The following is a 13,895-nucleotide window of genomic DNA, read 5'->3' as shown; positions in this document are numbered from 1 at the left end:
CTTCAGGAGTCTTTTAGAAGTTAGCCAACATACGTGTTTCCACTTCTCCCAGAGATTCACATCTCTGCTCCAACAAGGAGCTGCAGATGCCTATATATAGAAAATCAGTACGATCGCCTTTATGCAATCCAGATTATTTTGAAACAGAATACGGGCTTCTCTTCTGCCCACAAGATTAAGGAAATAAGGCACTGCAAAGTGTTTTTTTCTTTATTATATCCTTCTATTGTTTAGGTTGGATAAGAGAAGGCTCTGAGGAGACCTAATTGTGGCTTTCCAGTACTCGAAGGGAGCTTACAAGCAGCTGGGGGAGTGACTTTTTAGACAGTCTGATAGTGATAGAACAAGGGGGAATGGCTTCAAGCTATAAGAGGTGAGATTTAGATGTTAGGAAGAAACTTTTACTTAGAGGATGGTGAGGCGCTTGCTGGCATAGGATGCCCAGGGAGGTTGTGGATGCCCCATTTCTGGAGGAATTCAAGGTTAGGTTGGATGGAATCCTGGGCAACCTGATCTGGTTGCTGGCAACCCTGCCCAACGCAGGAGGCTGGAGCTAAATGATCTTTAAAGTTTCCTCCAACCTAAGCCATTCTATGATTTTGCAATTTCACGATTCTATGATTAAGTAATTGAAGATGTACATTTGTTACAGAAACTGAATAGAGTGAATGGGATAGCATATCTCTATGTAAATAGCTGTCTCAAAAGGTATTTTGTTTGTCCACTACTTGTTTCTGCCAGTTTATTATGAGATTTTCACTCAGTGGTAAATATCCACAACTCTGTTTAGTACAAAGGAGAAAAGATATATATATTATATTTGGGTTTTTTTTGTTTTTTTTTGTTTTTTTGTTTTGTTTTTTTTTCTGAGAGCCCTTCATGAATACTGTGAAAAGATAACAATGTACCCATGAAACAAAAGGCTTCTACAGAGTAGGAATGGAAGAAAATGTCTTTCCACTTGCATAGTCAAATGAATTGCAGATGTCAGGCAAATCAGTAAATCTTTTGGGTATCAAGAAAAATAAGGATCCCAGCCACTTACTCTGAGACTCTTTATGTAAAAGGTAGCACAATAATTATGTAGGTGGATTATGATCTATAGGCAAGTGCACTGACTATTAACATCCAAAAGTGACATTTCCTTTTCAGACAAATTAAATGCGAGTTGCAAAGACACATTTTTCAGACAACTTGCTTTCACAAAAGCTAAATCAGGCATGCTCTTATAATTGTGCTGCATGCATTTTCTAGCTCAGACTCCAGTTCTGTTGCCTGCCCCAAATCACTTACTGCGGGTAGAGGTGGCCTAATTTTTTCAGTGCATAGCACTTTTGTCTAAATATGCAGTTTATGAAACAGCACCAATGAAGTACTCCAGTCAGTTCTGGCAACAAGTAAAGATCAGGGAATGAGGGCAAGAAAGGGAATTAAAAAAAAAAAAACAACATTGAAATATTTTATTCTGACAGCTTGGAAATGAACTTTCTGGCTTTTCAAGACAGCTTTTTTGTTAGAAAAGGAAATGTTAAGAAAGATTCAGTATTAGATAACTGAAAGCTAAACACAACTAAGAAAGCCCTTTTCAGTGAAAGGAAACATTTCAAGTCAATCAAAATGGAAGTATAGTTTTCATTTCATTATTTTTTTTCAAAAGAATGTTGGTACTTTGTAATTCAAGGTTGTTTTTTTTCACTTTAGGTATGAAAATGAAAGTTGACCGTGCACTCAATATTAAGTTTGAAAATCTACAGGAAAAGTATCTGTTATATTGTGAAGAAGGTTTTTTTTCCTCTCCCCTTGAAAAATCCTTATGTGCTTGACACTTATAAGTATATATTGCATCTTTGAGAGAGCTGAGAATGTCACTGGACATATGAGTGAATGCTATAACACTGGTTTTAATAGCTAGTCTTTTGACTTCCATCAGTTGTTGCTCTTATTATGACAAAGCTTAAGCAAACCCACCCAAAAGCAAGCTCTTTGAGGACTGTCAGAGGAAGTGTTTCTTTTTTAAAGTGCTAAATGAGGGCCTCTGTACACAGATGAGCCACTATGCATCAGACTTGCGGCCAATGCCAGCTCCCAGTGGGTGGAGAGAGTTAGGGAAGCTGAAATGGAGCTAGCCAGAGAACCCTGCCAGTGCAGCACTTAAAGCAGTCTCACTGGAGCTGCCACAGAACAGCAGAGTGGGCATCACCCCAGGTGCTGGATGTGCAGTAGGCACCATTCCTGGCCTTGTCTCTCAGTCCCCTCTGCCCTCAGTCAAGATGGAAAGAAGAAAAGAGAATTTTGCCCTTTTCTTTGAGGAAATATGCACTGTATGCAGCCTGTGATCTACTCCAGGACCAGGGCTCCTTCTGGTATCTTGAAGAAATTTAACTAGAAGCAATGACTTGAAAATCCAGAATGTTATAGAAAGTGACAACTGATGGCTGGAAAGCCCTGAGGCAGGGTAAATAGTGCCTGTGGGGAGGCCTTGCTGGCAGGAATGTTACTACTTATGGTTTTGTGTTAAAGACTGTCTCATTTTTCAAGGGGGGGAAATGAAAGAAAAGAATAAAGCCATGTTTTGGCTGTTATTGTTCTGACCTAATGTGATGGTAAAAGACATTGCAGTGCTGACAGCAGTATACGAACTTCTGTGACATAGAATAGGACCTAAAATAGGGTCAATACAAACATGTGGAGCTTTTTCAGCTGATGTATACGTGAAGAGAAACAGTACAAATAAAATTTTGTTAAAGCTTTCAATTTCATAAACTTTAAATGGCTACAGGTGGAACAAACACTTGCAAAAAAAAAAAAAAAAAAAATCCCTGCAAAAGTAATTTACTTGAACCTTCCATGTTTATTGCTGGTCTAGTGAACTTAGCGATTAATTAAATTGATTTGATAAAGTAATTTGGTTTCTCAAAGTTAATTGTGTCTATTTCTGTGTGAAAGCCACTCGCAAATCGGAAGCTGACAAGCCTTCTCTCTACGGCAGGTGCTGAAACTAACCTGAACTTGAGGAGCAGAGAAGATCCAAATGCATCAGATACTGGGTCAGCAACGCAGGATAAAAATGCAAATAACCATGGAACTCAGTCTTCTAATCCACTGTCCAGTTCTGTGACTGCTGAAAATGGAAATTCGGTATCAAATGGTAAGCATTTTTTAATCCCAAATCTCTTCTAACATAAAATTGCTGAAGTGTGCCTTTCAATGTGCTTTTAAAGATACAGTCAAGCTGGAATCTCTTGAGTTGTGAAATATCTCTGTTTCTGGAAGTGGCTTAACTTTGTGTGTATGAACTGATAAGCTCATCTGCAATAAAAGCTGAATGTGAAAAAAATGAAACAGCCTCTGTTGAGGAAGTTGTAATTACCTCAGCTCCAAGTCTGTAAATAGCCTAAGGAGAACTGAGATTTGCGGCTTCTGATTCTATAATCAAGAAAAACGGAAGAGACAATGGAAAATCAGGATCTCCCATTGGTACAAGTGCCTTGCTAGTGAATGACAAATTGTATGTAATTGCAGCAAGATGATCAAAATAGTGCAAGAAGAGTGACCAAGTTAAATCTTTCAAGGTCCTATAAGCATAAACCTAAAGTTATAACACCTGTATTATGGAAATCAGATAATGTGATTACACAAGTATGAATATAAAATGAGACAAAAAGAAAGTATTCATAGAATCATAGAATTGCAAGGTTGGAAACGACCTGCAAGATTGTTCATTCCAACCATCTTCCCATTACCACTGCTACCACAAGCACTAAACCATATCTCGCAGCTCCTCATCCAGACGCCTCTTGAACACTGCCAGGGACGGCGACTCCACCACCTCTCTGGGCAGCCATTCCAGTGCCTGACCACTCTCTGAGAGAAAAAGTTCTTCCTTCTGTCTAACCTAAACCTCTTCTGGTACAACTTGTGGCCATTTCCTCGGGTCCTGTTTGTTGCCTGGGCCAAACCCCTCCTCATCCCAACCTCCCTTCAGGAAGTTGTAGAGTGCAGTGAGGTCTCCCCTGAGCCTCCTCTTCTCCAGACTGAACAATCCCAGCTCCCTCAGCCACATTTATTTTGATGGGATGTGGAGGAGCAAATGTCTAAATATATGTGTGATACTGCATATGGCTATCTTCCTACCAAAAACTTAAATCTGAATATTGTTTACTTAAGTAGAGCAGTTGTATTGCTTTTAATGCTTAGGGTGGAGGTGCACATAATGTAGAATATAGTTGGTAACTTGCAAACAACACTGGAAAATTTGAAGGAATAAAGTATCAAGTGTAATACTACATTTTGTTTTCCAAATATACTATCCTTAAAAAAAAAATCCAAAGCTAGAGCTATTTAATATGCATAGGTTTGAACTGAAAAATCAAGTTTATCAGGAATATTTCATGCTCCAGATACACTTTACTTAAAAAATCCTCTGGTTTTGAAATGAAAAAAATCAAGCTTTATTACTTGAAATGAAGCATTTCAAAATTAAATAATTCTTTTTTTTTTTTTTTCCAGGGAAATTCATTCTGCAGTTGTAGGCCAAAATAATTCTTCCTGCTCTTTCTGATAATCAAAGCAGAAAATTCATCCAGTTTGAGAAGTCATAGGAGTGTAGAGGTGCATTCATTCCTGTGTGGAACTGGGAACACACTGTAGTAGAAGAAAAAGGCATCTTTGTCCATTATAACTGCGTCCCCATTTGTATCAATACAACAATTTAGGGAGGAGGGAGTGTGTTTTCCAAATGTATAACAGTCAGACTGTTATATTAACACAAAATCTGTGGGTAGACCAAGACTTTGATTCCTTTCTATGTAGGATTTTAATCATATATTCTGATGTCCTAATGGGGCCTGCGGGAGATCAGTTTTTTATAAGAGCAATCATTTTATCCCCAGATCCCTTAACTGGGAGTTTAATCACAAGAGCTGCATTTTTTTTCAGCTTAGAAATGAAGTGATGCTTTATGTTTCTAATTTGTGATGATTATAGTTAAGTTAGCAAATGATTGCAGTTTCTGAAATAAATGGTCATTGCTTGAATAGAAGGCCAACTGGTAGGTGAGATGAGTGCTTTCAATTGTGTGAAGTTTTTTATTAGTGTGTTTGCAACTACTAGTTGCCAGGGCTATTCATATCGGTAACACACTGAATCTATTATGCATAAACAAATTATTTTTAAACCATTTGTAAATGGAAAGTTTAATCATAAAGGTGTAATGTGCAATGGAATTTTCCAGTATTTTTTTCCATTAGAAAACATCACTGTATCAAACTCAAACTTTCAATGGAAGGTTGCTGATTTTGATGCAGCTTTCATAAGGAATGGTTTTGGTTTCTGCCGTGAGCAGAAAAAAAGTCCTTTTAGGTTTCTCAGTATCCCACTTGGCAAGGGATTAACATTATTTGTGGTATTTTAAGGTTCAAATCTACGTCCTGCCTATCAGGCTGTTGTAGAAATGTTATAAGCTTTAGTTTTACCCTGACACAAAAGACCAAAATAAAAAAATAAAATATGTGGTATGGAATTCCACTGTTCCAGATAGCATTAATAATAATAGAAAGCACTAACAAAATGAAATTTTCAGTGTAGTTAGATTACATGAATTGTAAAACACCTTTCTTAAAAGTAAAAATTCTTGCAGGATTCAACTTCAGCATCTTGATTTTGAAATCTCTAGGCATTACTGATATACCTACCTATTGTAAGGTACCTACTTCAGTAGGGGGATTGGACTCAGTGATCTCTTGAAGTCCCTTCCAACTCCTGTGATTCTGTGATTCTATGATTCTTTGATTTTTGAATGTTCCATGAGATATTTTCATGTGAAATACTTCAATTTTTTATTACTGTACACAAGATTCCTCTAACTTTGCAGAGAGCAAAACTTGAAATGTGTTATTAGTTAGTTGATGCCGAAATTACAAAACTTGTGAGCATAAAATAATTTGTTTCCCATTGCTACTCAGTGGAACTGTATAACCTATTTTTCACTGTTAGTATGAAGACCTTTGTGCAACATCACATGAGTTAATACAGACAAGTGTCACCACCATTTCCTCTGAAGCATCACGAAACTTAAAGTCACTAAGGTCATAAGAATAGTCACTTTGACCAAGATGTTAATCTTATGTCTAAGCCAATGATTCTTTAGAAAACCATTTCTAAGTGACTAAAAGACTGGCTAGCTCAGCTTCCAAACAGATTAATGCTGTGTTGCTCTGAGAAGCTGAGTTTAATTTCTGGGACTGCTGTTAGCCTGCAATTTGAGTAAGTTTGTTTTTCATTTTGTATATTGTAATCCACTTCTTTTTGTCTATAATATTATTAGCACAATTATCTACAATTCTGTACTGTGACCATGTGGTTTGTCTTCTACAAACCCGCCACATCTACCAGATTTTTATTCTAAAAGAAACATTTTTTTTTAAAACTATTTTCTTTTCCAAATGCAAACAGTCATCAGAAAGCCTGTAATAATCTTTTATATTACAGTGCTGAAATCTGTGATCCTAAATCACTCAGAACATCAAAGTAAGTGGGAAAAACTCAGACACAGCAGATAAAAATGTTGTGAAATGCAGTTGTTTATTTCCACCTTGTATTTAATGGGATATAGAGGAGTGTTTAATTATTAAAGTGAAATGATTAAATTTGACAACTAATAATGAAATTGAGGTGATTGAACCTTTGGTTAGTGAAAAGAAGAAAATCCCTGGGTATATGACAGTTTTTTACCCCCAGTGGACTGCTGTAGAGGTACTTACCACTGTGATCCAACTGAAACCTAGAACTGATTCTACATAGATGACACTGCCCGTTTGGACCACGGGAGACTGAATGTGCAGCATAATGCCCAGTGGGCACACAGGCACACACTTTGCTCTGTGCCAACTATCCAGCACCATTAGCACCCTGCTATCTCTCCAAGGAACCTTTGCTGTTTGTTCCTCTGCTCTTCAGCTACGTCGGAGGCCCACTGTTTGTTGTGTGGAGATACATGTGAATGGACTCACTGTATAGTTCATTTTGATCAGCTGTCAAGAACCTGACTGTTTTATTAAGAGCCCTATATATTATTCTGCTGAGGGGATGAATCTTGCCTAACTTTAGCTGCCAAGAAGGTGGCTGTCTTCTCTAAGCAAGTCATCTGTGGGCTGCAGGCTGCTGCATGGTATGTAGGAACTTACCACTTGATCTAAGCACAGTAGGCAATGAGTTCCCATCAGTCTAGGAAATCACAGAATGAGAGAGGTGTCACAGCAAACAACCTTGCAGAATGTCCCTGTGACACAAACATGAGCATTTACTGTGGATGACTTGAGAATAGTTTAAAGAAGGCCCACTCCTGATGACAGAATTCATGCTCCAGCCTGTACTTCTCATTAACCTGCATTCTTGTAGTTCTGCCCCTGCTAAATTGATGTTTCCAACCTTGTGCTGAATTAAGCAAGGTCTTATTCAGTGCACAACTGTGGTGTCCAAATATTTACTTAGTGCACGTAAAGGAAAACTTTTAGAGTGCAATCAACTACTCCATTTATCTTTCCAAACTCCACTAAGCTTCTGCTTGGTCTGTGTTGACATGCTGTTGCTGTACATGGAAACTTTATTTGTTTGATAAGACTGCTTATCAAAGTGCTTTTCATAGAAAATCACTGATATTCTTAGCTCAAGGCTATTGTGCACCATAGATCTTTAAGTGTAAGAATATAATTCAAAAGCAGTATCTTTTTCAAAAGCATGCTACTGGTCTAGGAAAATTGTTTGTTCTTTTACAAATGTCTATAATTTGCAAACAATTTACAATATATTTTTTATTCAAGTTAAATTAAGAACACATAACATAAAAAGGCATTCTGCATAAAAATGTGGTTAATTTTTTATTATTGTAAAAAAAATATTGTGTTGACAGAAACATTTTTAGAGGGAAATCTCAAATTAAAAAAAAAAAACATTTATTTCAAGCATTTCATTTTACAAAAAAAAAAAAAAAAAGTGATTTTGCTCAGGGCAAATATTATGTTGTAGAGCAGGGTTTGTTTACTGACTTTAGTAAGTGTAAGAAAGGAATAGTGACAACGTGTATTTGATAGACCTAGTATACTGGAGAATGTGAATGTCAGACTTTCCAGCATATACATAATACGTTACAGACCAGCTTCAAAAAGAAAGAACCCCACCTTGAAACAAAACATTGTTCAAAGCATTGAGAGAACATGCTCAGATGCCCTCTCTGCTTTGGGTAGATCTGAAGGGTTGGATCCTCACAAGGTTTGTTTTATCTCCACAGCTGCAATCAGGGCTTTGGCCATTTCACTGCCTGTATGTGTCTAAAGAAAGTCCAGGTGGTTTGAAGCTGTAGAAATTTAGGAATAGTTTGCACAAACTCCATTCAGAAGAACAGTACAAAAAAAAGCCAAAACCAGCTGTCCTTAGCTACAAAGCTATGGATATGCAACAGTATAAGGGGGAAACTAAGACTGAGAAAGGAATATGGATCATTCATTCTCTTTAAAACTCTTGTTCTGTTTCTCTCACAAAATCTGCTAATTTTATGAAATAATTCATACAGCTTTTATTTGCATGAGTTAAATCATACATCACTAACCATATAATAATTAATACTCATTTATCAATATAAAAAATAAGCATTTTTTTATATAGAAAATAGAGGCTTGGAAGAGGTTTCATCATGTATTTCTATGCTAGTCTCATGACTGAAACAAGAAACTGAACAGAAACATGAAACTGAACTATGAGTAGTACAGTACATAATCTCATAACTAGTTTATGATTCATTGCATTTGAACTTTTGAATTATTTCCATTACAATTCAGTGTATGTTGTGTACAGTATACAAAGAGTGGGGTTCACCTCATTTTCATTTATCTCATAGTTAGCTATCTAGGCACAGATTCACCTTCTCTAGTTTTAGCCACCCAAAAGGTAAATACCTAGTCGAGTCTGACAGTTGATAGAGTCACACAACAGTTTGGGTTGGAAAGGACCTTTACAAGTCATCTACTCCCACCCAAATTCAGATTAGATGTTATCGTTCCAGTTGGTAATCCTCTGAGGACAATTCAACTTTCATTATCCCCTGACAGGATTAATCCTTTTCTCCTGATGGCCAACTCTGGTGAAAGAAGGAGTAGTGATACGCAGGTTAATAATAGAATTGTCAGGTGCCAGACCTACTGTGGCGTCTGAGTTTGTGAGGAGCTTAATAACGCCTATGGTGGGCTCACAGTATTTCTGCTTCTGCCTTTGTTTCCCTTGATCTCGTCTTCCAGATCCACTGATCTGCTGTGGGAGTGGTCTTCCCACTCCAGCAGAAGTGATGGGAAATGCTGGCTATGAGCCTCGCTCTGTGGTCACTGCACAGAGTTGCTCATTTATTTTGACGCCGGAGGCTGTGCCTGGCTCTTTCACACTGGTTTTTACACTTCAGAATTTTGGACAGCTATTTCCCGCATGGAGAGTGCACAATAAATACAACAGTTACATAAAAAAGCCCTGCAGTACTGCGGAGATGAAGTTGTAAAACCTGGAGCTGTTGACTTCCCATGTGAGTAGAGACATCAGTGTGAGAACAGACCTTAGGTCCGTGTTACATTCCATTTGCGTTGCTTCTGTGATGAAAAGAAGCCAGGGGAAGAGGAACCAGGGATTTCTGCATTGCAGGAGGAATCCCTGGCCAGTTTCATGTAGGTAGTATGCTATTTGTAGGCTCTTTCTGTGCCATTTCTATAAATCAACATACATACTTATGATTGTGTTTATACTTGATAAACAATAACCTTTCCAGCTTTCGTAACGCAGAAGTAAATACCCAGGCAAATGTGTGACATTTATCATCCCTTTGTAGAAAAATATGTCAGAGTCTTTTGAATCTTGAACTGAAATCAACAAATTCATAAATGTCAGGTTAGAAAATAAATTATTATTGTTCTTCTTTAGGTGTACCAGAGGAAAATGAATATTCAAGACTGTCTGCCAGCACTACAGCAGGTTCATCGGTTCAAAGACATAGGGAGAGCCACACTACTCAGGTAAAAAAATCATTGATTATCTAATGGAAAGAGAGTAATTTTTACTCCATAAGAGAGTAAAAATTCACAGTACCTGCATGTTAAAAGCTTTCTTGACTCAAATCTGTTTGTTGGATATTGAAAAATGCTTCTCTTACAGGTTTATATTGAGCTAAGGACAAAAATTAGAATCAAAATACTACCATCAATTAAATTAATCTGCAAATTTAAATGCTTTATATTAGAAGAAAGTTTAAACCATGTTCAAACTTCTATATTTGATCCTTCCAAAACTACTTGCCAAAAGCTGAACAAAATTTCAGTTCAGTACATCAAAATGTCACTTTTCAGTAAATAGATTGTTGGCAAAGTGTCTCACAAATCTTCAAAACATGTTCCATGCCATGTACTCAGAATTACATGCAGGTACGATCCTTAAATGCAACCTTAATAAGAGCTGTGACAAGTTCAGAGAAGGAACAATGCAGTCCAGTGATTTTTGATGCAACTGCCATAATGAATAAACATCTTCAAAAATGGTATTACAAAAAGAAAATGAAAAAAAAAAAAAGAAGAAGAAAGAAGAAGAAGAAGAAGAAGAAAAAGGAAACAAAAGAAAACAAAACACATTAAAAACCATTCTTAAAAAGTCCATTCTCACAGGGTTAAAAATTCTTTCTGTAAGAAGCATTCCTCACTATTTTGAAAGCCTGCAATGTATTTGAAAATGATTGGTTTTATTTACAGTTGACATTTCCTAGCATACCACCAGTTTCTCTTAACAGTATACAAGCCTATTGTAAAACTGTTTGCCAGACTTTGGTGCAGTAACCTAATCACTTTAAAGTAATTCTTGTATTACATATGACATATGAAATAGGACAGATTGTTTCGCAGATCTTTGAAAGCACTGATTGACTAATTGCTTTAGAGAGAGAAACATAGACTGAGTCCTCGAGTTCTTGGCTGACACTGTCATTTCAGCTAAAGGAAACTGGCTTGTTAACCTTCAGGGACTCCTAATATTTAAGTATTTGTTTAATATCTCTCTGCTCATTCCTCACTGAAGTGACAGGAGTTAATTTCATTTTTGTCACAGCTCATAGACATCCAATGGAAGTCTAGGTACTGTGGCTTACAGTACCATCATGTTGTCACATCAGGTGATAACTACCTGTATCACTGCTTGAAACTTTCTGCACTATGCAAACCTGCAAAACTACATCTTTTAGAGAACAGGTTCTTCAGCTTAGCATCTATTGACAATCTCAACAAACGTTTTGGAAGCTATTACCAGTATAGAATATTAGGCACATAAAAAGAGCTTAATTGATCATTCTCTGCTTGCATCAGAAACACTGTTGCCAGCAGGAACAGGGAAGTGATAGTCCTCCTGTACTCAGCTCTGGTGAGGCCGCACCTCAGTACTGTGTCCAGTTTTGGGCCCCTCTTTCTTTGGGCAAGAAAGACATTGAGGCCCTGGAGCGTGTTCAAAGAAGGACGACAAAGCTGGTGAGGGCTCTGGAGCACAGGACTTTTGAGGAGCGACTGAAGGAGCTGGGATTGTTCAGTCTAGAGAAGAGGAGGCTCAGGGGAGACCTCGTTACTCTTTATAACTACCTGAAGGGAGGCTGGGGGTTAGCCTCTTCTCTAGTGATAGAACTAGAGGGAATGGCTTCAAGCTGCACCAGGGGAGATTTAGGCTGGACGTTAGGAAATACTACTCTGAGAGAGTGGTCAGGCACTGGAATGCCCAATGCCCAGGGAGGTGGTGGAGTTACCGACCCTGGGGATGTTCAAGAAACATTTGACGTGTTGAGAGACATGGATTAGTGAGAACTATTGGTGATAGGTGGATGGTTGGACTGGGTGATCCTGTGGGTCTTTCCCACCTTGGTCATTCTGTGATTCTATGATTCTAAAATAGAATCTGCTGGAAAAAAGCAAGTTCAATATTGGCCACAAAGGCTACTTTTTTAGAGTCATTATAACTTCAAGGTCAGCTTTTGTCAGGATGAAAAAAAGACAAAAATTGATATGAGGTTTTAAAATTTTAACAACATATTTCTTATTTTAAAATTATGCAATAAAATCATACTTTTTTCTGCTAGAAAAGAAAAAAGGGGAGAAAATTAAAAATAAACCTTGAATTTTGTCTAATTAGAAATGAATGGTCTTAATTTTACAAGAATAGCAAAGTTTGATTTTTTTAACTAATAACTTTCTCTTCATATTGTACTGTGGCTGCACATTGTAGAGATTGCAAGCAAACACTACATAGAACATAAAGAACTTCATATGTATCATCAAAACTGAAATACTGAAAATTGGACCTTGTTTCATGTATTTTACTTTGTTCAGATAATAGGTCCTTAAGAAACTATTTGTTAGCAAAGAAATACACGTATTCTTTCAACAAGAGAGGATGCTAAGCTCCATGTGTTTTATGTTTTCTTTGTGAATCAAAATTTTCAAAACACAGACTGGAAATCTACAGCAAAACAACATTGCAAGAAGCAATATCCAGATCTGCCCTTATAAAAAAGCCTACTTTGCTCTTAGTATCTAAGCCTAAATTCGTCAGCTGCAAGTGTACTCAGCTTCTGCAGAATACCATCTGGTAGTTCTGCTGCTCCTCTTGCTCCATGAACAGCAGAAAACTAGGAAACTGCCCCATTCAAGCTTGTTTTAAAATTACTAATTTTAAATTACTGAAATGCTGATTCTTTAACATTTCTTCAGTGATTTGTTTGGCATTTTCAAACATGCCTGAATCTCTACTTTTAAATTCTTCCCCATCATTTTCTTCCAGAGTCAAAGAAACCACCAAAGTGGAAGGTATGCTTTTTCTGGTCATTTGTGCCATAATCTTGATAGAATCAGAGAATCGTTTGAGCTGGAGAAGACCATTAGAGGCCATCTAGTCCAATCTCCTGCAGTGAACAGGGACACCTACAGCTTGATAAGGTTGCTCAGTACACCATCCAACCTGAACTTGAATATCTCCAGGCATCCAGCTCCTCTGGACAACCCATGCCAATGCCTTACTGCCCTTTCTGTAAAAAACATATTCTTATATCCAATTTAAACCTCCCCTCTTTAAGTTTGAAACCATTTCTCCTTGTCCTTTCACAACAGATTCTTCTTAAGAGTTTGTCTCCTTCCTTCTTACAGCCCACCTTTAGGTATTGAAAGGCCACTCTCAGGTCTCCCTTCTCTTCCCCAGGCTGAAGAGCCCCAGCTCTCTCAGCCTGCCTTCACAGGAGAGGGGTTCCAACCCTTGGATCATTTTTGTGGCCCTTTGCTGGATGTGCTCCAACAGGTCCACATTTCTCCTGTATCAGGACTCCACATTTGGACACAGTAATCCTGGTGAAGCCTCAGCAATGCAGAGCAGAGGGGCAGGATCACCTGCCTCACTCTGCTGACCACACTTCTTTTGATGCAGCCCAGAATATGGTTGGCTTTCTGGGCTGTTTGGGCACATTGCTGGTTCACGTCCAGCTTCCCATCTGTCAGTGTTCTGAAGTCCCTTTCAGCAGGGCTGTGCTCTATCCTTACATCTCCCAGCTTGAAGGAATGGAGCCACAACCGAGGCTCAAGACTTTGCAAGATCTTGCCTAAATAGAAGATTTTGTTATGACTAAGAGTCATTTCTATTTAGTCAGGCTCCAAGAAGTGATCCAAAGCATACTGGAGACTTTTGGAGTTGAAATCATTTAGCAGAATCTAAAACTTCATCTAAAACAAACAAAAAAAGCTTTATAAAATATCTCCTCAGTGCTCTGCATATTTTACATCAGTAATTTCCCAGTTCCTTAGCCAGTCCAATGGACTCTCCCCTCTTGACAATGTTTATTGTTTCTA

The 13,895-nt window shown here is 37.8% G+C and overlaps 1 protein-coding gene across 1 annotated transcript in view; it reads left to right on the top strand.

Annotated features, from left to right (window-relative positions):
* The window catches only part of MYO16 (myosin XVI), a 258,883-nt gene that overhangs the window by 232,404 nt on the left and 12,584 nt on the right, over positions 1–13,895 (top strand). The window contains exons 32-33 of the mRNA XM_042867357.1: positions 2,990–3,148; positions 9,958–10,049. Coding sequence (XP_042723291.1) covers positions 2,990–3,148; positions 9,958–10,049 — 251 coding nt within the window. The remainder of the gene's footprint in view (positions 1–2,989; positions 3,149–9,957; positions 10,050–13,895) is intronic.

The sequence above is a fragment of the Lagopus leucura genome, unplaced genomic scaffold (genome assembly GCF_019238085.1).
Source record: "Lagopus leucura isolate 7727_CA_CO unplaced genomic scaffold, USGS_WTPT01 Super-Scaffold_100001, whole genome shotgun sequence".
Taxonomy (NCBI): Eukaryota; Metazoa; Chordata; class Aves; order Galliformes; family Phasianidae; genus Lagopus; species Lagopus leucura.
The sequence above is the reverse complement of the archived record's forward strand: the minus strand, read 5'-3'. Positions and strand labels throughout refer to the sequence as shown.